Source organism: Gracilinanus agilis, chromosome 4 (genome assembly GCF_016433145.1).
Source record: "Gracilinanus agilis isolate LMUSP501 chromosome 4, AgileGrace, whole genome shotgun sequence".
NCBI lineage: Eukaryota > Metazoa > Chordata > Mammalia > Didelphimorphia > Didelphidae > Gracilinanus > Gracilinanus agilis.
This window is the reverse complement of record NC_058133.1, coordinates 181,685,700-181,701,212: the sequence shown is the minus strand read 5'-3', so window position 1 is coordinate 181,701,212 and position 15,513 is coordinate 181,685,700. Positions and strand designations below refer to the sequence as shown.

Below are 15,513 nucleotides of genomic sequence, written 5' to 3'. Positions count from 1 at the left end.
AACTTAAGTGGAAATTTGTTATTAAAGAAAAATGTCATAGAGCTACATACTAAGAAGCCAATGTCCTTACAATATAGACTGGTAAAAATAAGCAAGAATTGGCCAAGTCCAAGAATGTAAGAAAGATAGAGGTAAGACATGATTCTATAAAGATAGGATGGACATGAGTTAAGGTAGTTCACAAGGCATAGGAGCATTCACATTAGGTGTAGACAATGCAGAAAAATTGGACAAGGTACAGAGCATTCAGAATCACCAGGAACAATATTGGGATGGAGACTAGTGATCACAGAGGAGCACTCAAACAGAAGCAAATAGTACCCTGGACAGCTCAGTGTCCTACTTCACAGACTCATAGCATCAATGCTGACTAAGATGGTTCTCATTTTCTTTGGCTTCTTATCCCTGACGCTCCCTTCATCTTGTGTTCCCTGGATAAAACACTCTGGAGTCTGGTGGTCTTTTGCAGGATTATTATATATTCTGTTCCATTTGGAAAAAAGGATCCTACCCATCTACTCAAAACCTTTCAATATCCATGTTAGAACCAAAAAAATCTAACCAAACAGATTTTTCCTATATTATTTGTTTTATGGTCACTAAAGCTTCCTTGGATTTATTTAGGTCCTAGAAGGAGAAAGAGTGAGATATATAAGTATACGCGAGGGACCTTTTTCTTATTCTTCATGATGTTCTGATCCCTCAGACTTACTCTCTCATCTGAAGTTAAGACCAAACTCTGAACAAGATACAGAGCCCTGGTGAAAAGGGTTTAGTATCTAACTAGATAAAGGAAGAAGCTAAGTCAAAGATGATGCCAAAATTTCAAGCCCAAGTGATTAGGGGAATAATGAGACCAATGGCACAAAAAAACTGAGGGGCAGCTTCTGGAATGTGGGAGAAGATGAGGAGGAGTTCAATTTGGAATATCTTTTATTTAAGGTAAAGATGAATCACAATTAGCATAGAGGTTATAGTTTAAAAAATTATTTAAATGGGTGTGCTTTCCAAAGGAGAGAGTATAAAATAAGAGTTTCAACAAACATTTCCAAATGGAAAATATTCCTGGTAACTATATTCATCCAAACAGCTTTAAAGCATATGGCAGAAGGAAAGGGGTGGGGGGAGAGGCAATGTGTATTTGCAAGGACAAGGATGTGATTTTAAAAAGATAATTCAGTGCCTTTGAACAATAAGGGATCATTTTAAAATGGAATAATATAAACTGTCATTTTGTTCTAAATCAGACATCGGCAAACTTTGGCCTAATAGTTTTGGCCAAAACTATGCTTTGCTGACCCCTACCCAAAATCATCCATTATTAAATATGAGAAACATGTGTTTGTAGTGTAATGTATACGGATTCCCATGTATGGGGGTTTAAATGAGTTCCAAAAATATTATTGCATTTTATTTTTAGGTTGTAATAATAATAGCTAGCATTTATATAGCACTTTAAGTTTTACAAAATGCTTTTACATATGTTATCTTATTTCATCCTCACAACAACCCTGTGAAGTAGGTGCTATTATTATCCCCATTTTAGAGATGATGAAACCAAGGCTGAGAGGAATATCTGAAGCAAGATTTCCTGACTCTCAGTCTAACACTATCCACAAAGCACCCCCTAGCTGCCTTCTCTAATGCCTCACTTCTGGCATAGAGGTGACCCTAGATCCTTGAAGACTTGGTCTGTTGGGTAGGTCCTGTCAAGTGGGATAGCCTTCAGGTTACCTGTTAACCAATTATATGTCTGTTGTCTGAGTACCAACCTAAAATCAGAGACCTATTTCACACAGGCCCCCCAGAATGATGAATTTTTCAGCCATAAACGTTCTTAAAAGGCTTTCTTTGAATTAATAGCAGTTATCAGTGGAGAGGGTACCCACGTGGATGAAGTAATGCATCCTTGAGATATTGAAACTGGACAAGGAATGAGTGATGAATGAATTTTAAAAAGCATTCATTAAACACTTTGTGCCAGACATTTTACTAAGCACTAAGATGTAAATATAACCACTGTGCCCAAAGGGCCATAAAACTGCACATACTCTTTGACCCAGCAATACCACTACTAGGTCTGTATCTCAGAAAGATCAAAGATAGGGGAAAGGACCTACTTTACAAAAATATTTATAGCAGCTCTTTTTGTGATGGAGAATTGGAAATTGAAGGGATTCCAATGGAAATGGCTGAACAAGTTGTGATATATGATTGTAATGGAATACTATTGTTTCATAAGAAATGACAAACAAGATGATCACGAAAACACCTGGAAAGACATATGAAGTTATACAAAGTGATCTGAGCAGAACCAGGGTGACTGTACACAGTAACACAAATAACATGCAAAAATCCAAGCAAGGCAAAGATCCAAGACAACTCCAAGAGACATGATGAAAAAGTCTATTCACTTCCAGAAAAGGAAATGGCAGTCTGGATGCAGATTACCATTTTTCATTTTATTTCCTTCATGAGTTTTTACCTGTATAAATAACATGTGTCTTCTTTCACAGTGACAGATATTAAAATATGTAATGCATGATAGCACATGTATAACCTATATCAGATCACTTACTGTCTCAGGGACAGGGGGGAAGGGAGGGAGTTGAAGCCAGTTTGACTAGTATGAGAGATTTTAAAAAGGCAATAAAAAAATGTCAATCCCATGTTTGGTAATAAAAATAATTATTATATTCACTTCAAAAAAGAAGACCAGTCAGGAGGTCCTAGGTTCAAATCTGGCCTGAGAAACTTCCTAGCTATCTCATAGGCAAGTCACTTCATCCCAATTGCCTAGCCAGCCCTTGTTGCTCAGATTCTGTTTTAGGATTGAGGTAAGGGCTTAAAAAAATGGAAGGAGAGAAAGAACATGGATCACAAAATGTCAGAAAAAAACAATTATTAAAAATTATATTTACATGTAATTGGAAAAAATATAATGATAAAAAATTTTTTTAATATAAACACAACCAAGTAAAACCATCTCTGCCCTCAAAGAGTTTACATTCCAGGGAAAGAAAATGACACATTAAAGTGAGCTAGAAATCAAGAGGAGGTATGGATACATTTGTGGCAGCTTAAAGTAGAAGTTTGATTCTGGACAAGAATAGGATGACAGCTCTTCTTTCAGAGTCCAAGATCTTGGGGCAAAATCCAAGCTTCTCATTGGAAGGGGATAAAAAGAAAGGGACTTGTATTTTGTATTCCTGAATTATCATTAAGAGATTAATTGATGTCAGTTAATGACCCTATTTAAACAGAGGAACAAAATATACTATAAAAATTAAGTGATTAAGAATTGCATTAAAAAGAATGAATTGTCTTAGCTTTTAATTAAAAAAATAAAATGTCAAGACTGCAGGTCTGTCTTTCAGCAGCTCTATGTTTGATTGGTTGTTTAAACCCAGATCTATGGCTTCCATCAATTTTTGGAAACACTCTCTATCATGTTAGCTCTTCAGAAACTTGCAGTTTATAGAGCTGCCTGGGGCACTGAGACATTTAGCAACTTAACTAGGTCTCAAAACCAATATGTGCCAGAGGCAGGTCTTGAACCCCAATCTCTGACTCCAAGGCTTATTCTCTATCCATTATACTGTTCTGCCTTTAGCTAAAACTATGACCAAGTAAATATAAAGGTATATATTTATGTCTATGGTTAATAGCTGGAAGAACTCTTTAAAAAAGGACAGATATTCATAAAATTATGTCTTTATCATAGGCCCATCATGAATATTGAATGTTGTTTTACTGTCCTAGTGTAAAATAATCAGACTAGAAATGTGACCAGTCTTGATGTTCAGCTGGACTTTTCCCATTCTTTCTATTAAGATATTCATTATATATGGTTAGAAATGCAAGTAAGAATATAATTAGCTGTGCAGAGAAACTTCCCTTAGTATGTAAAACTGTTTTAGAAAGACTGGGAAGTCCTTCAAACCTATTTCAGTTTTTATGCCTTATTGATCTATCACCCCAGTATTGTGGAACATTTCCGGGGTGATGGCACATTTCTGTGTAGAATTATCAGATTCTTCCCTGCTGGTGCAGTGTTTGCCAGTGATGACTAAAGTGGTCCATGACAAAGGCTTGTAAACATGTGAAAAGGCAGTAACAAATCTGCTTGATCTGTAAAGAGAGGTAGCAATATGGCTTGTGATGTGTGAGTCTTTACTGGTAGGGGAAAAAAAGGAAGACTAAAGGAAATATACATAATGTCATTTAGAAGGTTTTTGGAAAAAATGCATTTATTAATGTTGACTTCAAATGGGATTTTCTCAAAAGCTCATTTCCTTCTTTGGGGAATTTAATTAGGTTTAAAAAGAGTTGGGGAGTTATCCAGTATTTTTTGTGGTCTTGAGTTCAAATTTTCTCTTCTAGGGTGCATTCTGTCCACATTGTTGAAAAAAGAAATTGGAGATTCATTTTAAAAGACTGTCTTTCACTAATCATGAAGTGAACATGAGTTGCTCCTAGCAGCTTCTGAAAAATGGTTGGTGCAGAGAGGAGGTGGAGAGTGTCAAATTTTATTCATTAACCTAGTTGCTTTCCTGGGCTCTTGCAAGTTGGGTAGAGGAGTTCTTTACTAACTTGGGACTCCACCTGCTGTTCCATTGCTCTGAGGAGTGCTTTAGAGCCCCAGAAGGAATTTTCAGTTGTCAAAAAATTTTGTGTGATCTTGTGCCAGCTTGGTGTATGCATGTCAGATTGCCTTGAAAGGTTACATGAAAAAATATGAAAAGAGTGATCATAGAAACACAAAGTTTCTTTAGTGACTTCCCATTGCCTTTAAGTTAAAATACAAAATATTCAACATGCCATTTAAGCCCCTCTACAATCTGACTCCTACCTCTGCTTCATGCACCTTCCAATCCATTCAAATTGACCTACCAGCTATTCCCATGCTCAATGTTAATCAACTACTATTTATTTTTAATAATATTTTATTTCTGCCCCAATTGCATGTAAAAACAATTTTTAACATTTTCCCATTCCTTCCTCCTCCAAAACAGCATGCAATCTGATAAAGACTTTACATGTGTAGTCATGTAAAGTATTTTCTATTAGTCATTAGAGGAGAAGAAGAAGAAGGAGAAGAAGGAGAAGGAGGAGGAGGAGGAGGAGGAGGAGGAGAGATGATGATGATGATGATGATGATGATGATGATGATGATGATGATGATGATGATGATATTCACANATGATGATGATGATGATGATGATGATGATGATGATGATGATGATGATATTCACACTCCATCTTTTCTTTCTCTGGGAGAGGTTGACATTTTTCAACATGAGTCTGTGATTTTCTAGGGTCACTATATTGCTGAGAATAACTAGAGTTGTTCACTGTTGCTATTACTGTATCCATTGTTCTCCTGGTTCTGCACACTTTACTTTGCATCAGTTCATATAAATCTTTCCAGGTTTTTCTGAAATCATCCTGATCATCATTTCTTATACCACAATACTATTCCAATTCAGTCATATACAACTTGTTCAGCCATTCCCCAATTGATAGACCTCCCTGCAGTTTCCAATTCTTTACTAATGCCAAAAAAAAAAAGATGCCATAAACATTTTTGTACAAATAGGCCCTTTTCCCATTTTTGTTTTTGTTTTTATCCCTTTGAAATACAGACCCAGAAGTGGTATTGCTGGATCAAAGGGATTTTAGAGCCCTTTGGTCATATTAACTACTATTTATTAAGTGCCTACTGTATGGTGAGGGTAACTCAGCTAGGTCCTGGTGATTGCAAAAAGAAAAATGAATGAAAAACAAGTGAAAGTCCTTGTCCTTCTTCTGTCAGAGAATATATCATCTTATATCATCTCTGTTCCTTTCATAGATTGTCCTCCTTGTCTGAAATGTATTCCTTCCATACTTCTGACTCATAACACCTGTATCTTCCTTCAAAGCATAGCTCAGGTATCACACCCTATCTGAGACCTTCCCTGATCACTTTGGTTAGAAGCACTGTCTCATTCTTTTAAAAATGATAATAATAAATTTTATCGATAATTGTATCTTTATATCACCTACGTTATTCACAGCACCCCATCCCTCTCCCTTCTAAGATAGCAATCTCATTAAATAATATATTTTAAAAGAAAAATGAAAAATAAACAATATCAGCAAAATTATCATTACATCAAAAAAGTTTGAAAATATATGCTAGATTACATAACTGGATGAATAGGGACAAATTTCTTCTGCTTCTTCTTTGAAATCATGCTTATTCTTTGTGATACTGAAACATTCCCCCCCCCTTTTTTTAATAACCCTTACCTTCTGTCCTAGTAGCAGCTCTTAAGACAAAAGGGCAAGGGCTAAGCAATTGGAGTTAAGAGACCTGCCCAGAGTCACACAGTTATGAAGTTTTTGAAGCCAAATTTGAACCCAGGTCCTCCCAAATCCAGGCCTGACACTCACTTGCACCTTAACATTCATTTTCAATTACTTTTGGATGTTGTTCTTCCCATTTACATTATTGTAGTCAATGTAGATATTTTCTTGGCTCTGTTGACTTCATTCTGAATCAATTCATGTAAGTCATCTTCCCATGCATCTCTATATTCATCATATTAAATATTTCTTGTAGCACAATAATGTTCCAGCCCACTTATGTGCCATGATTTGTTTAACCATTCCCCAAGTAATAGGCATCTCCTTTGTTTCCAGTTCTTTACTATTACAAAAGTAACACTATGAATATTTTGGTGTATGAGGGGATTTTCTTCTTATCAATAAGTTCTTTGCAGTATAGTAATTTTTACTTCCCGATCAAAGGGACTGTCTGTTTCTTAGAATCACTGTATCTGTTGTATTTACTCATCTATACATCCATAGTATCTTTCCAGTAGAAAACAAGGTCCTTGAAGTTAGGGTCAGTTTTTTGCTTTTATGTCCTCCACACTGAGCACAGTTCCTTAGAAATAGTAGGCCTTATAAATTTGTTGAATCAAATTCAGTGATGCTAGAAGGGCCATTAAAGGAGTCACCTTACCCACACTACAACCCAGTCTTGAGACATAAAATTTTGCCTGAATCTCACTGCCAGAAATGTTTTTCAAATATAAATGGCAAACCACAACTTAAGTGATTGCATCCAAGGAAACACTATTAACTGTTTTGTATTTATTGTGTTATTGAAAGGCTGAGTAATCGAAAGAAAAACTCAAATTTGTTAATTCCGCTTTCTAGGGAGATTATTTTATTCAATAAATATGTTTATGCAATACCCAAGTTAGGATCCTGTCTCAGACATTTACTAACTGTGCAACAGTGGTTAAGTCACTTAACCTCTGTCTGCCTCAGTTTCCTCATCTTTAAAATGGGGATGATAATAATAATAACACCAACCTCCCAAGAATATTGGGAGAAACAAATGAGATAACAACTATAAAGCACTTCCCAAATCTTAAAGTATTAGATATCATTATGTGCCAATATAATAATGATGATCACTTTTGAAGTCAAGTTGCTTTATTTAAGTGTATGGCATAGAGTTACTTTATCAAATAATTTTTTCTGATTTCTTCTCATTATAGGTCTACCTTATGGATGGGAGGAAGCTTACACAGCAGATGGAATCAAATACTTTATCAAGTAAGTCCAAGCATCCCAACCAAGTCAGCACTTTTTTTTCCACATCTGGAGCAAACCTGGCAGTTGAAGACAATCAGCAAAACTAAAACACCCTCTCAAGCCCTCTCAGAGGTTACAAAAATTAGTAACAAGAAGTGAAGCCTCACCAGTTTTATATTCTGCATGATTTATGTGCTGATACTGAGAGACTTGTGCAGGGAAAGGTCTAGGAAGAATTCCAGGAGAATCTATGCACAAACAAAATGGAGGAGGAATTATCACCTCAACCTAGTGTTGACTATCTGAACCCAAGTACAAACTAAAGGGATCAATATCTTTTTTTAAAAATACATATTTTGTCCATGTAGTTTGTATTTTTACATCTCCAGAATTTCTCCCAGTATCCATTTTCCTTCCTCTTCCCAGAGAGCTCTTTCATATAACAAGTAAAGCATTTTTAAAGGAAAAAGAATGGAAGAGAAAAAAAAGTTGATTTTTTTTAATCAGCAAAACTAATAAATACATCAAAAAAGTCCGAATATGCATGTCATGTTCCAGATACATGGACCTGCTTCTGAAAAGGAATGGAACAGGCATGACAACCACTTTATTCTTTGTGATAGTCTATTCTTTCTAAATTTCTATGATAGTATTGTATCCTGATTCTCCTCCTATCTCAATCTCCTTTGCTGGATTTTTATCTAGGTCATGCCCACTAATGGTCACTTTCCCAGGACTGTGTCCTGGGCCCTCTTCTCTTCTCTTTTACTATTTTCATTAGTAATCTCATAAACTCACATGGATTCAGTTATCACCTCTATGCTGCTGAATCTCAGATTTACTTTTCCATCCCTAACCTCTCTGCTGCCCTCTAAACACATCTCTAACTGCTTATTGAACATCTCGAACTGGATGTCCCATAGACATCTTAAATTCATTGTATCCCAAAGCTGCATTCATTATCTTTCTGCTCCAAACTATCTGCTCTTCTGAATTCCCTTGTTACTCGGAAGAGTACAGCCATCCTTCCAGTCACCCAGATTTGAAATCTAGATATCATCCTTGACTCTTTATTCATTCTCACTCTCCACATCCAATCTATTGCCAAGATCTGGAAATTTTACCTCTGTAACAACTCTCCTCTATGCTCCCTTCTTTCCTCTGATAATGCCACCACCCAGGTACAGACTCTTATCGCCTCACATCTGGATTATTGCAGTAGCTTCTTGGTTAGTCTCAGTACTTCAAGTTCATCCTCCATTCAGCTTTCAAATTGAATTTCCTAAAACATTGGTCTGACCGTGTCACCCTACCCCATCCCCGACTTAATAAACTACAGGCGTTCCCCATCAACTCCAAGATTAAACATAAAATCATTTAATTGGCATTCAAGGCTCTACATAAGTTAGCCCAATCCTACCTTTCCAGTCTTCTTACTCATACTTGCCACCATATATTCTGCAATCCATTGACACTGACCTCCTTGCTACTCCTCACCATCTCCGAGCTCCTTGCATTTTCATTGGCTGCCCCCCATACCTGGAATGCTTTCTCCATTCTTGAGCTTCCCTGCCTCCTTCAAGGCTGACTTAAAATTTAGCCTTCTATAAAAAGCCTTCCATAATCTCCCTTGATGCTAGGGCTTTCTGTCTCTCAATTATCATATATCAATTATCTCAATTTGTCATATTTACATATGAATATGATAGATTATATATAATTTATGTTTATTATATATTGTTATATATTTATAATATGTTTTATATATGTATATACAAATTTTATATATGTATGCAACTTATACATATATATATATATATATATATATATATATATATATATATATATATATATATATAAGAAAAAATTATCCTTGCCCTCAAGGAGTTCACAATATAATGCAGAAATAAAAACTTGTGTCTGTAAATGTATAGTACTTGTATGTAGTTTTTACTTCTCCATTATATTATTAATTTCTTGACAGAAGAGGAAGTTTTTACCTTTATTTGAATCTCCAGCTTGCCTAACACATGATAAGTATTTAATAAAATTCTTATTGACTGTCTCCTCATATCTCTTCTTTGGAGTGAGATTAAATTGATTCTGTATCATTTTTTATCATTCTTATTTTCAGAATTTGTCCCACAACTGCCTAAAGTCATGGTTCTTTGTCTCTGAACTTAGATCAGAAATTCAGCTAGTCTGTAATGAGTGAAGTTCAGCCATCCAGTTCTTCTGCTTATCACTGTTCTATTCTTTCTTCAGGGAATTCTTCTATCCTTGGGGGGATATGAGTGGACACCAGGGAGGTTGATTTAGTATCTTCACAACACCAAACTATCCTTCAAGGATGCCTTATTTGCCATCCAAAAGAATTCTGACCTACTATCTTTGACCTTGCAGGTGGACCCAAACAATGTACACTTCTTTAGTCACCAGAGGGAAGGAAGGGGTTGTTGCTAGCCCCTCAGTTCCCAACATTTAACAAATCATATTATTCCTTTCATCTTAGCTGTGTAACCAGTCATGTTATCCTCAACCCCATGATGTCATCTACCCTGCTCTGTTCTTTGTTCTAGCTTTATAAAAATAAATGTCTACATCTCCATGTCTTTGGCATAAATCAAGGAAAGCCACTGATGCCTTTATTAATTAGTTCAGTGTCCTATTAATAAACATTTATCCTGCTCAGAGAGAATGTACCTCAGCCTGCCTTTGTTGAATTTTCCTCTAGACACGTGTCATACTTGTTCTTTACAATTTTGTAAAATTCATTTTTTATTGTTTTATTATCCTCTCCATTGTTGTAGTCATTGTTGTCCTAACTCTGCTTACTTCACTCTGCATCAGTTCATTTAAGTCTCTGAATGCTTCTCAGTATTCCTCATGTTCATCATTTCTTACCACATAGTAATAGTCCCTTATATATGAATATAATATACTGCAGCTTCCTCAAATTTTGGGCATCTATTTTGCTTCCAGTTTTTTGCTCCTACCCAAAGTGCTTCTATCATAATGTTAGTGTATGTTGGAATTTTCTTTTAGAGAATCAATATCTTAAAAAAAAGTGATGTCATCTCATATGCCTCCAATGCCTTAACATAGAAACCATTCACTATTAGGAAAAGCCCAAAAGTAAGTCTACAATTAGGCTTTTCCTAACCCTTTCAGTAAGCATTTACTAAGTACCTACCACATGCCAGGCACTCTGCTAAGCACTTTGCAAACATTATCTCATTAGATCATATATTTAGGGTCAGTCTTGTGGGAATCTCTTGATCTTTTGAAGCATAAATATTTCTTTAGACTCTTCTTTGGAAAAGTCTCCAAGCTTTTATTCATCCCTTTTATAAAACTGTCATCATTAGAATTTTTAATTTTTTGCTAGTGATAGCAAAATCTAAAGCAGGTCTGTTGTTTCCTAAGGAGCTCCCTTCCTGTAATGACCCATGTTAAAAGAGCTTGAAAGTTACTTCCAGCAAAATTTCTCAGGGTATTAAACAGATATCTACATCTCTTTTGGGGAAAATTATATTTGCTAGACTTCTTTGGGGGCAATATGAAAATATATATCTGATGGACCATAGTAGAAAAAGGGCTAGCCTAGGAGCCAAGAAAATTTCAAGTCTTGCCTCAGACCTCTGCTAGTTCTGTAACCATGAGGGAGCCATGTAATTCCTCAGTGCCTAAATTACTTGCTGAGGCATTAAGGAACAGTCAGTGTAGTGAGTTTCCACACTGGGAGTTCTCTATGGTCCAAACCAAAATTGTATATCCAAGCCGTCCTGATTAGCAGGAGAGCTAATCAGTAATGATTTTTTTAGGCACAGCAACTCCTAAAAGCCAGATGCTTAAGGCATGGAAGGGTTTGAATCAGAATCAGGAGAGGGAATACCTAGAGGCCACAGATAGACTGCAGACAAGACCACAGATCTTTAAAGGTACATGTAGATAGTTAGATCCCACTAATATCCAATTCTGGTGCTTCATTGTGACTTAGAAGTAACCCTGAATTCTCAAAGTCTATGCTAGTGGAGTGTGCACTCTAGAAGGTTCCAGGATGCTCAGAGGTTTTGCATATGGGCTCAGGAATAGACTGTCTTTTATGTGAGGATTAACCTGGGTGAGTAAGAGCAATGAATGCATCACTGGTTTGGCCACAGGGTGATAAACTTTCAGACATATTATCTTTTCTTTCTTTTTCCTTCCTTTTTTCTTTCCTTCTTTTCTATCTTCCTTTCTACTTTCTTTTTTGAATTTTGATTAAATTTTTTCAGTTAACAAGCATTAATTTTCTCTTTCTCCTGAGTCCTTTCCCTATACTGTAAACAAGAAAAACAAATATACCCAGACTGAAAAGAAAATTAATTTCCCCATTGCCCATGTGCAGAAATGTACATTTCCATTTTGTTTATTGAGTTCATCTTTTCTCTGCCAGGAAACAAATAAATGTTTCATCATCAGACCCCTGAAATATGGTTCGTGATTGGTCAGCACTGAATTCTTTACACTTTCAAACTTGTTCATTTTTACAATGTTATTGATATTGATATTATATATATTTTTTTTCTCCTAGTTCTACTCACGTCCATCTGCATTACAAATCTTCTCAAGTTAGTTTTTTTTTTCTTTTCCCAAGACTTCCTTGTTATATAGTACTGTGTGACCCTGGGCGAGTAACTTAACCCCAATTGCCTAGCCTTTGATGCTCGTTGGTCTTAGAATTGATACTAAGACAAAGGGTAACAGTTTGAAAAAAATAAAAAAAGAAAGACAGACAGAAAAAGCAAACACTCCACAAACAGCGCAGTGACAGATATGCAGAATTATAGACATGGTAGAGAGACTGACAATACAATGCCTTTAAGATGACAATTATTTAAGGAAAGACCCAGGAGCAAGGCATTTCAGGGGAAGGACTGACAAAATGTTTTGCTCTTTTGCTCTCCCACTTACAACCCTTTCAAGAGGCCTAGAAAAGGGTTATTATGTAGTGATACACCATGTGCGTCATGGAAGGAAAAAGGAAATTTAAAGGTAAGCCACGTAGTTAGTACCATATACAATTTTTTTTATCCCTTACCTTCTGTCTTAGAAGCAATACTAAGTATGGATTCCAAGGCAGAAGAGCAGTAAGGACTAGGCAATGGGGGTCAAGTGACTTGCCCAGGGTCACACAGCTAGGAAGCGCCTGAGGTCATATTTGAACCCAGGACCTCCCATCTCAAGGCCTGCCTCTCAATCCACTGAGCTACCCAGCTGCCCCCAAGCACTCTCTTTTCATAGCCAAGCTAGAACAAGCTTCTTCTAGACAGAGACAACATTGCTTTTGTATTCTTCCCAGTGCTTTGTACATGGCAGACCCCTGATAAATGTCCATTATATTGAATTGAATTGAATTGAAGCATCCATGTGCAAGTGTGCATTCTGGCATACAAGAGGTACTTAATAAATGCCTGCTGATTATTTTTAAAAATTCAGTGATTAAGTATTTATTAAGAACCTCTTGTGTGCCAGATGCTTTGGATACAAAGTCAAAGGCAACTTGCCCTCTGTTTTTACAGCAGCATGAAAACTTTGTTCTGAGAATAGAGAGTCACTTTCTCGAGACTGGGAGGTAATATAGTCAAGGTAGGAAATCTTAATAGACAGCAGTACCTCAGTTGTCCAGCATTATTGGAAAATAAAGCTTTCCCTAAATGTGATTTTCCAGATAAGTAAAGCTTACTTCTATGCCCCATTAAGCACCAAAGATGTCTTAATTTAACCATTTTGATGGAAATTTTTCTCCTGTGTATCACACAGGTGTATGTTTTCTTAACAGTGTAATTAACCAAATTTTATTTGTTCCCTGATCAAATGATGCTTCCCTTGTGAACATCAAACATTACACTATGCTCTTATACAGTGCTGCCTTTAAGGGCTATTGACATATTAAAAGACTGTTTATCCCTGTGCTAAATTTGTAGGGAGGGCAGCTTTTACTTCTAAGAATCATTTCAGGAGCCACTAAGTAGCATAGGAGAATACCAAACCTGGAGTCAAGCAGACCAGGGTTCAAACCTGGCCACAGACACTTCCTAGTTGTGTAATCCCAGGCAAGTCGTTTAAACCCAAATGCCTAGCTCTTGGCTTAGAATTCTTCTGTCTTAGAATTGCTACTAGGACAGAGGGTAGGAGTTTAAAAAGTAAACTAAAAAATAAAAATCATTTCAACCATTCAGCTATTCATTCAATAAATATTTATTAAACATAACTATTATATACAGTGAGTACACTTTTCATGTCACCAAGGGAAAAACAAAGTTGTGCTGAGATATAGAAAATATGTATAGAGAGAGAAAGAGAAAAAAAAATATATATATATATGCCTATATAACTAAACTTATTAAAACTGTAAAGTAAGAGTAAATAGGTCTTGAATGAGGGCTTGGATGGCTTTTCTATATGTTAAGTACTTGAGCTTTAGTTTGTGGAATTTCTGGCATCTATTTTTACTGAAACAAGACCCATTTTGCTTTCTTCATGGCTCTCCATGACAATCTATAGAGTTACGATTATTCAGTAAGTGACTTGTCTATGGGAGGAGGTAGGGTTCAATAGAAGTTTTCACACACACACACACACACACACACACACACACACACACACACACACCCCTAGTGGATGAATCAGAGCATTTATGGATTTCAGATTCCTGCTAGGGTCACCAGTGTGACCATATCTGCCCATCAGCCTGTCATATCACAGACAAAAAACCTCTTGCAATGATTTGATGCTACATTGTTAGAGGAAGTATGATGCCTAGAAGAAGGGAAGTTGGAAGGAAGTCCATGGATGGTCACATTTGTATTTAGTTCTTGGCAATACATTTTATGAAGACCATTGTTAAGAAGCTATACAATGAGTACTGACTAGCCTGGATAAGGATCATTTGAAGAAATCCAGGGTATTTACCATGGAGAAGATGTAGGTGGGACAAGAGAGCTGTCTTCAAGAAGTATTTGAAGTGGGGCAATTTAGGTATCTCAGCAGATAAAGAACCAGGCCTGGAGACAGAAGGTTCTGGGTTCAAATATGGCCTTGAAGGAAGTTCAGACACTTCCTAGCTGTATAGCATATCACTTTACCCCAATTACCTAACCCTTACTTAACTGTCAATTCTAAAACAAAAGGTAAGGGTTTTAAAATATATATATATGAAGGGCTGCCTCAAGGAAGAAGAAATAGCCTCATTCTATTTATCCCAAAAAGCAGAATTAAGAACAGGAGGTAGATGTTGCCATGGTTCAGATTGAGACCCAAAGTATGGACAAACTTAATGGTTAGATTTGCCCAAAAGTACAATGGGCTGCCCAAAGAAGCAATGAACTTAATAAATTTCACATCACTAGAGATATCAGATGTAGTCTGCATCACTATGTATTTGGAATAGTCAGAGGGAATTTCTGTTCAGGTACTAGTTGAAGTAGATCAGAAGTTCTCAGAATATGATCCAGGGTCCCCAGGGGTTCCCAAGGCCCTTTCAGGGGGTCCATGGGACCAAAACTATTCTTATCATAATATTTAAACATTTTGATTTCAAATGTGGTAAATATTGATAGATATGATTTATATAAACAAAACTCATGGAGGGGAGTTCCTCAGTAATTTTTAGTGATGTAAAGAGGTCCTGAGACCCCAAAGTTTGAGAATACTCGATTAGATTATCCTCTGAGTGATTTCCCTCCCAACTCTGAGCTTCTGAGTGAAATGTTAATATGTGAAAATGTCCCTGTCTTAAGCTTTCAGAACAAATAATTGACCAGTATGAGATGTCGAGGGGGTGGGGAAAGAAGCAGAGAGTGGCAGGGAATGTGAATAATTTGGCGCCTTCATTAATAACATGGACTTTTGGAGGCAAGGAATAGTAAATAATAA

General features: G+C 36.4%; 1 protein-coding gene across 1 annotated transcript in view; it reads left to right on the top strand.

Moving 5' to 3' along the window:
• STXBP4 (syntaxin binding protein 4) overlaps positions 1–15,513 on the top strand; it is a 225,469-nt gene that overhangs the window by 195,069 nt on the left and 14,887 nt on the right. Inside the window, exon 16 of the mRNA XM_044675076.1 lies at positions 7,557–7,614. Coding sequence (XP_044531011.1) covers positions 7,557–7,614 — 58 coding nt within the window. The remainder of the gene's footprint in view (positions 1–7,556; positions 7,615–15,513) is intronic.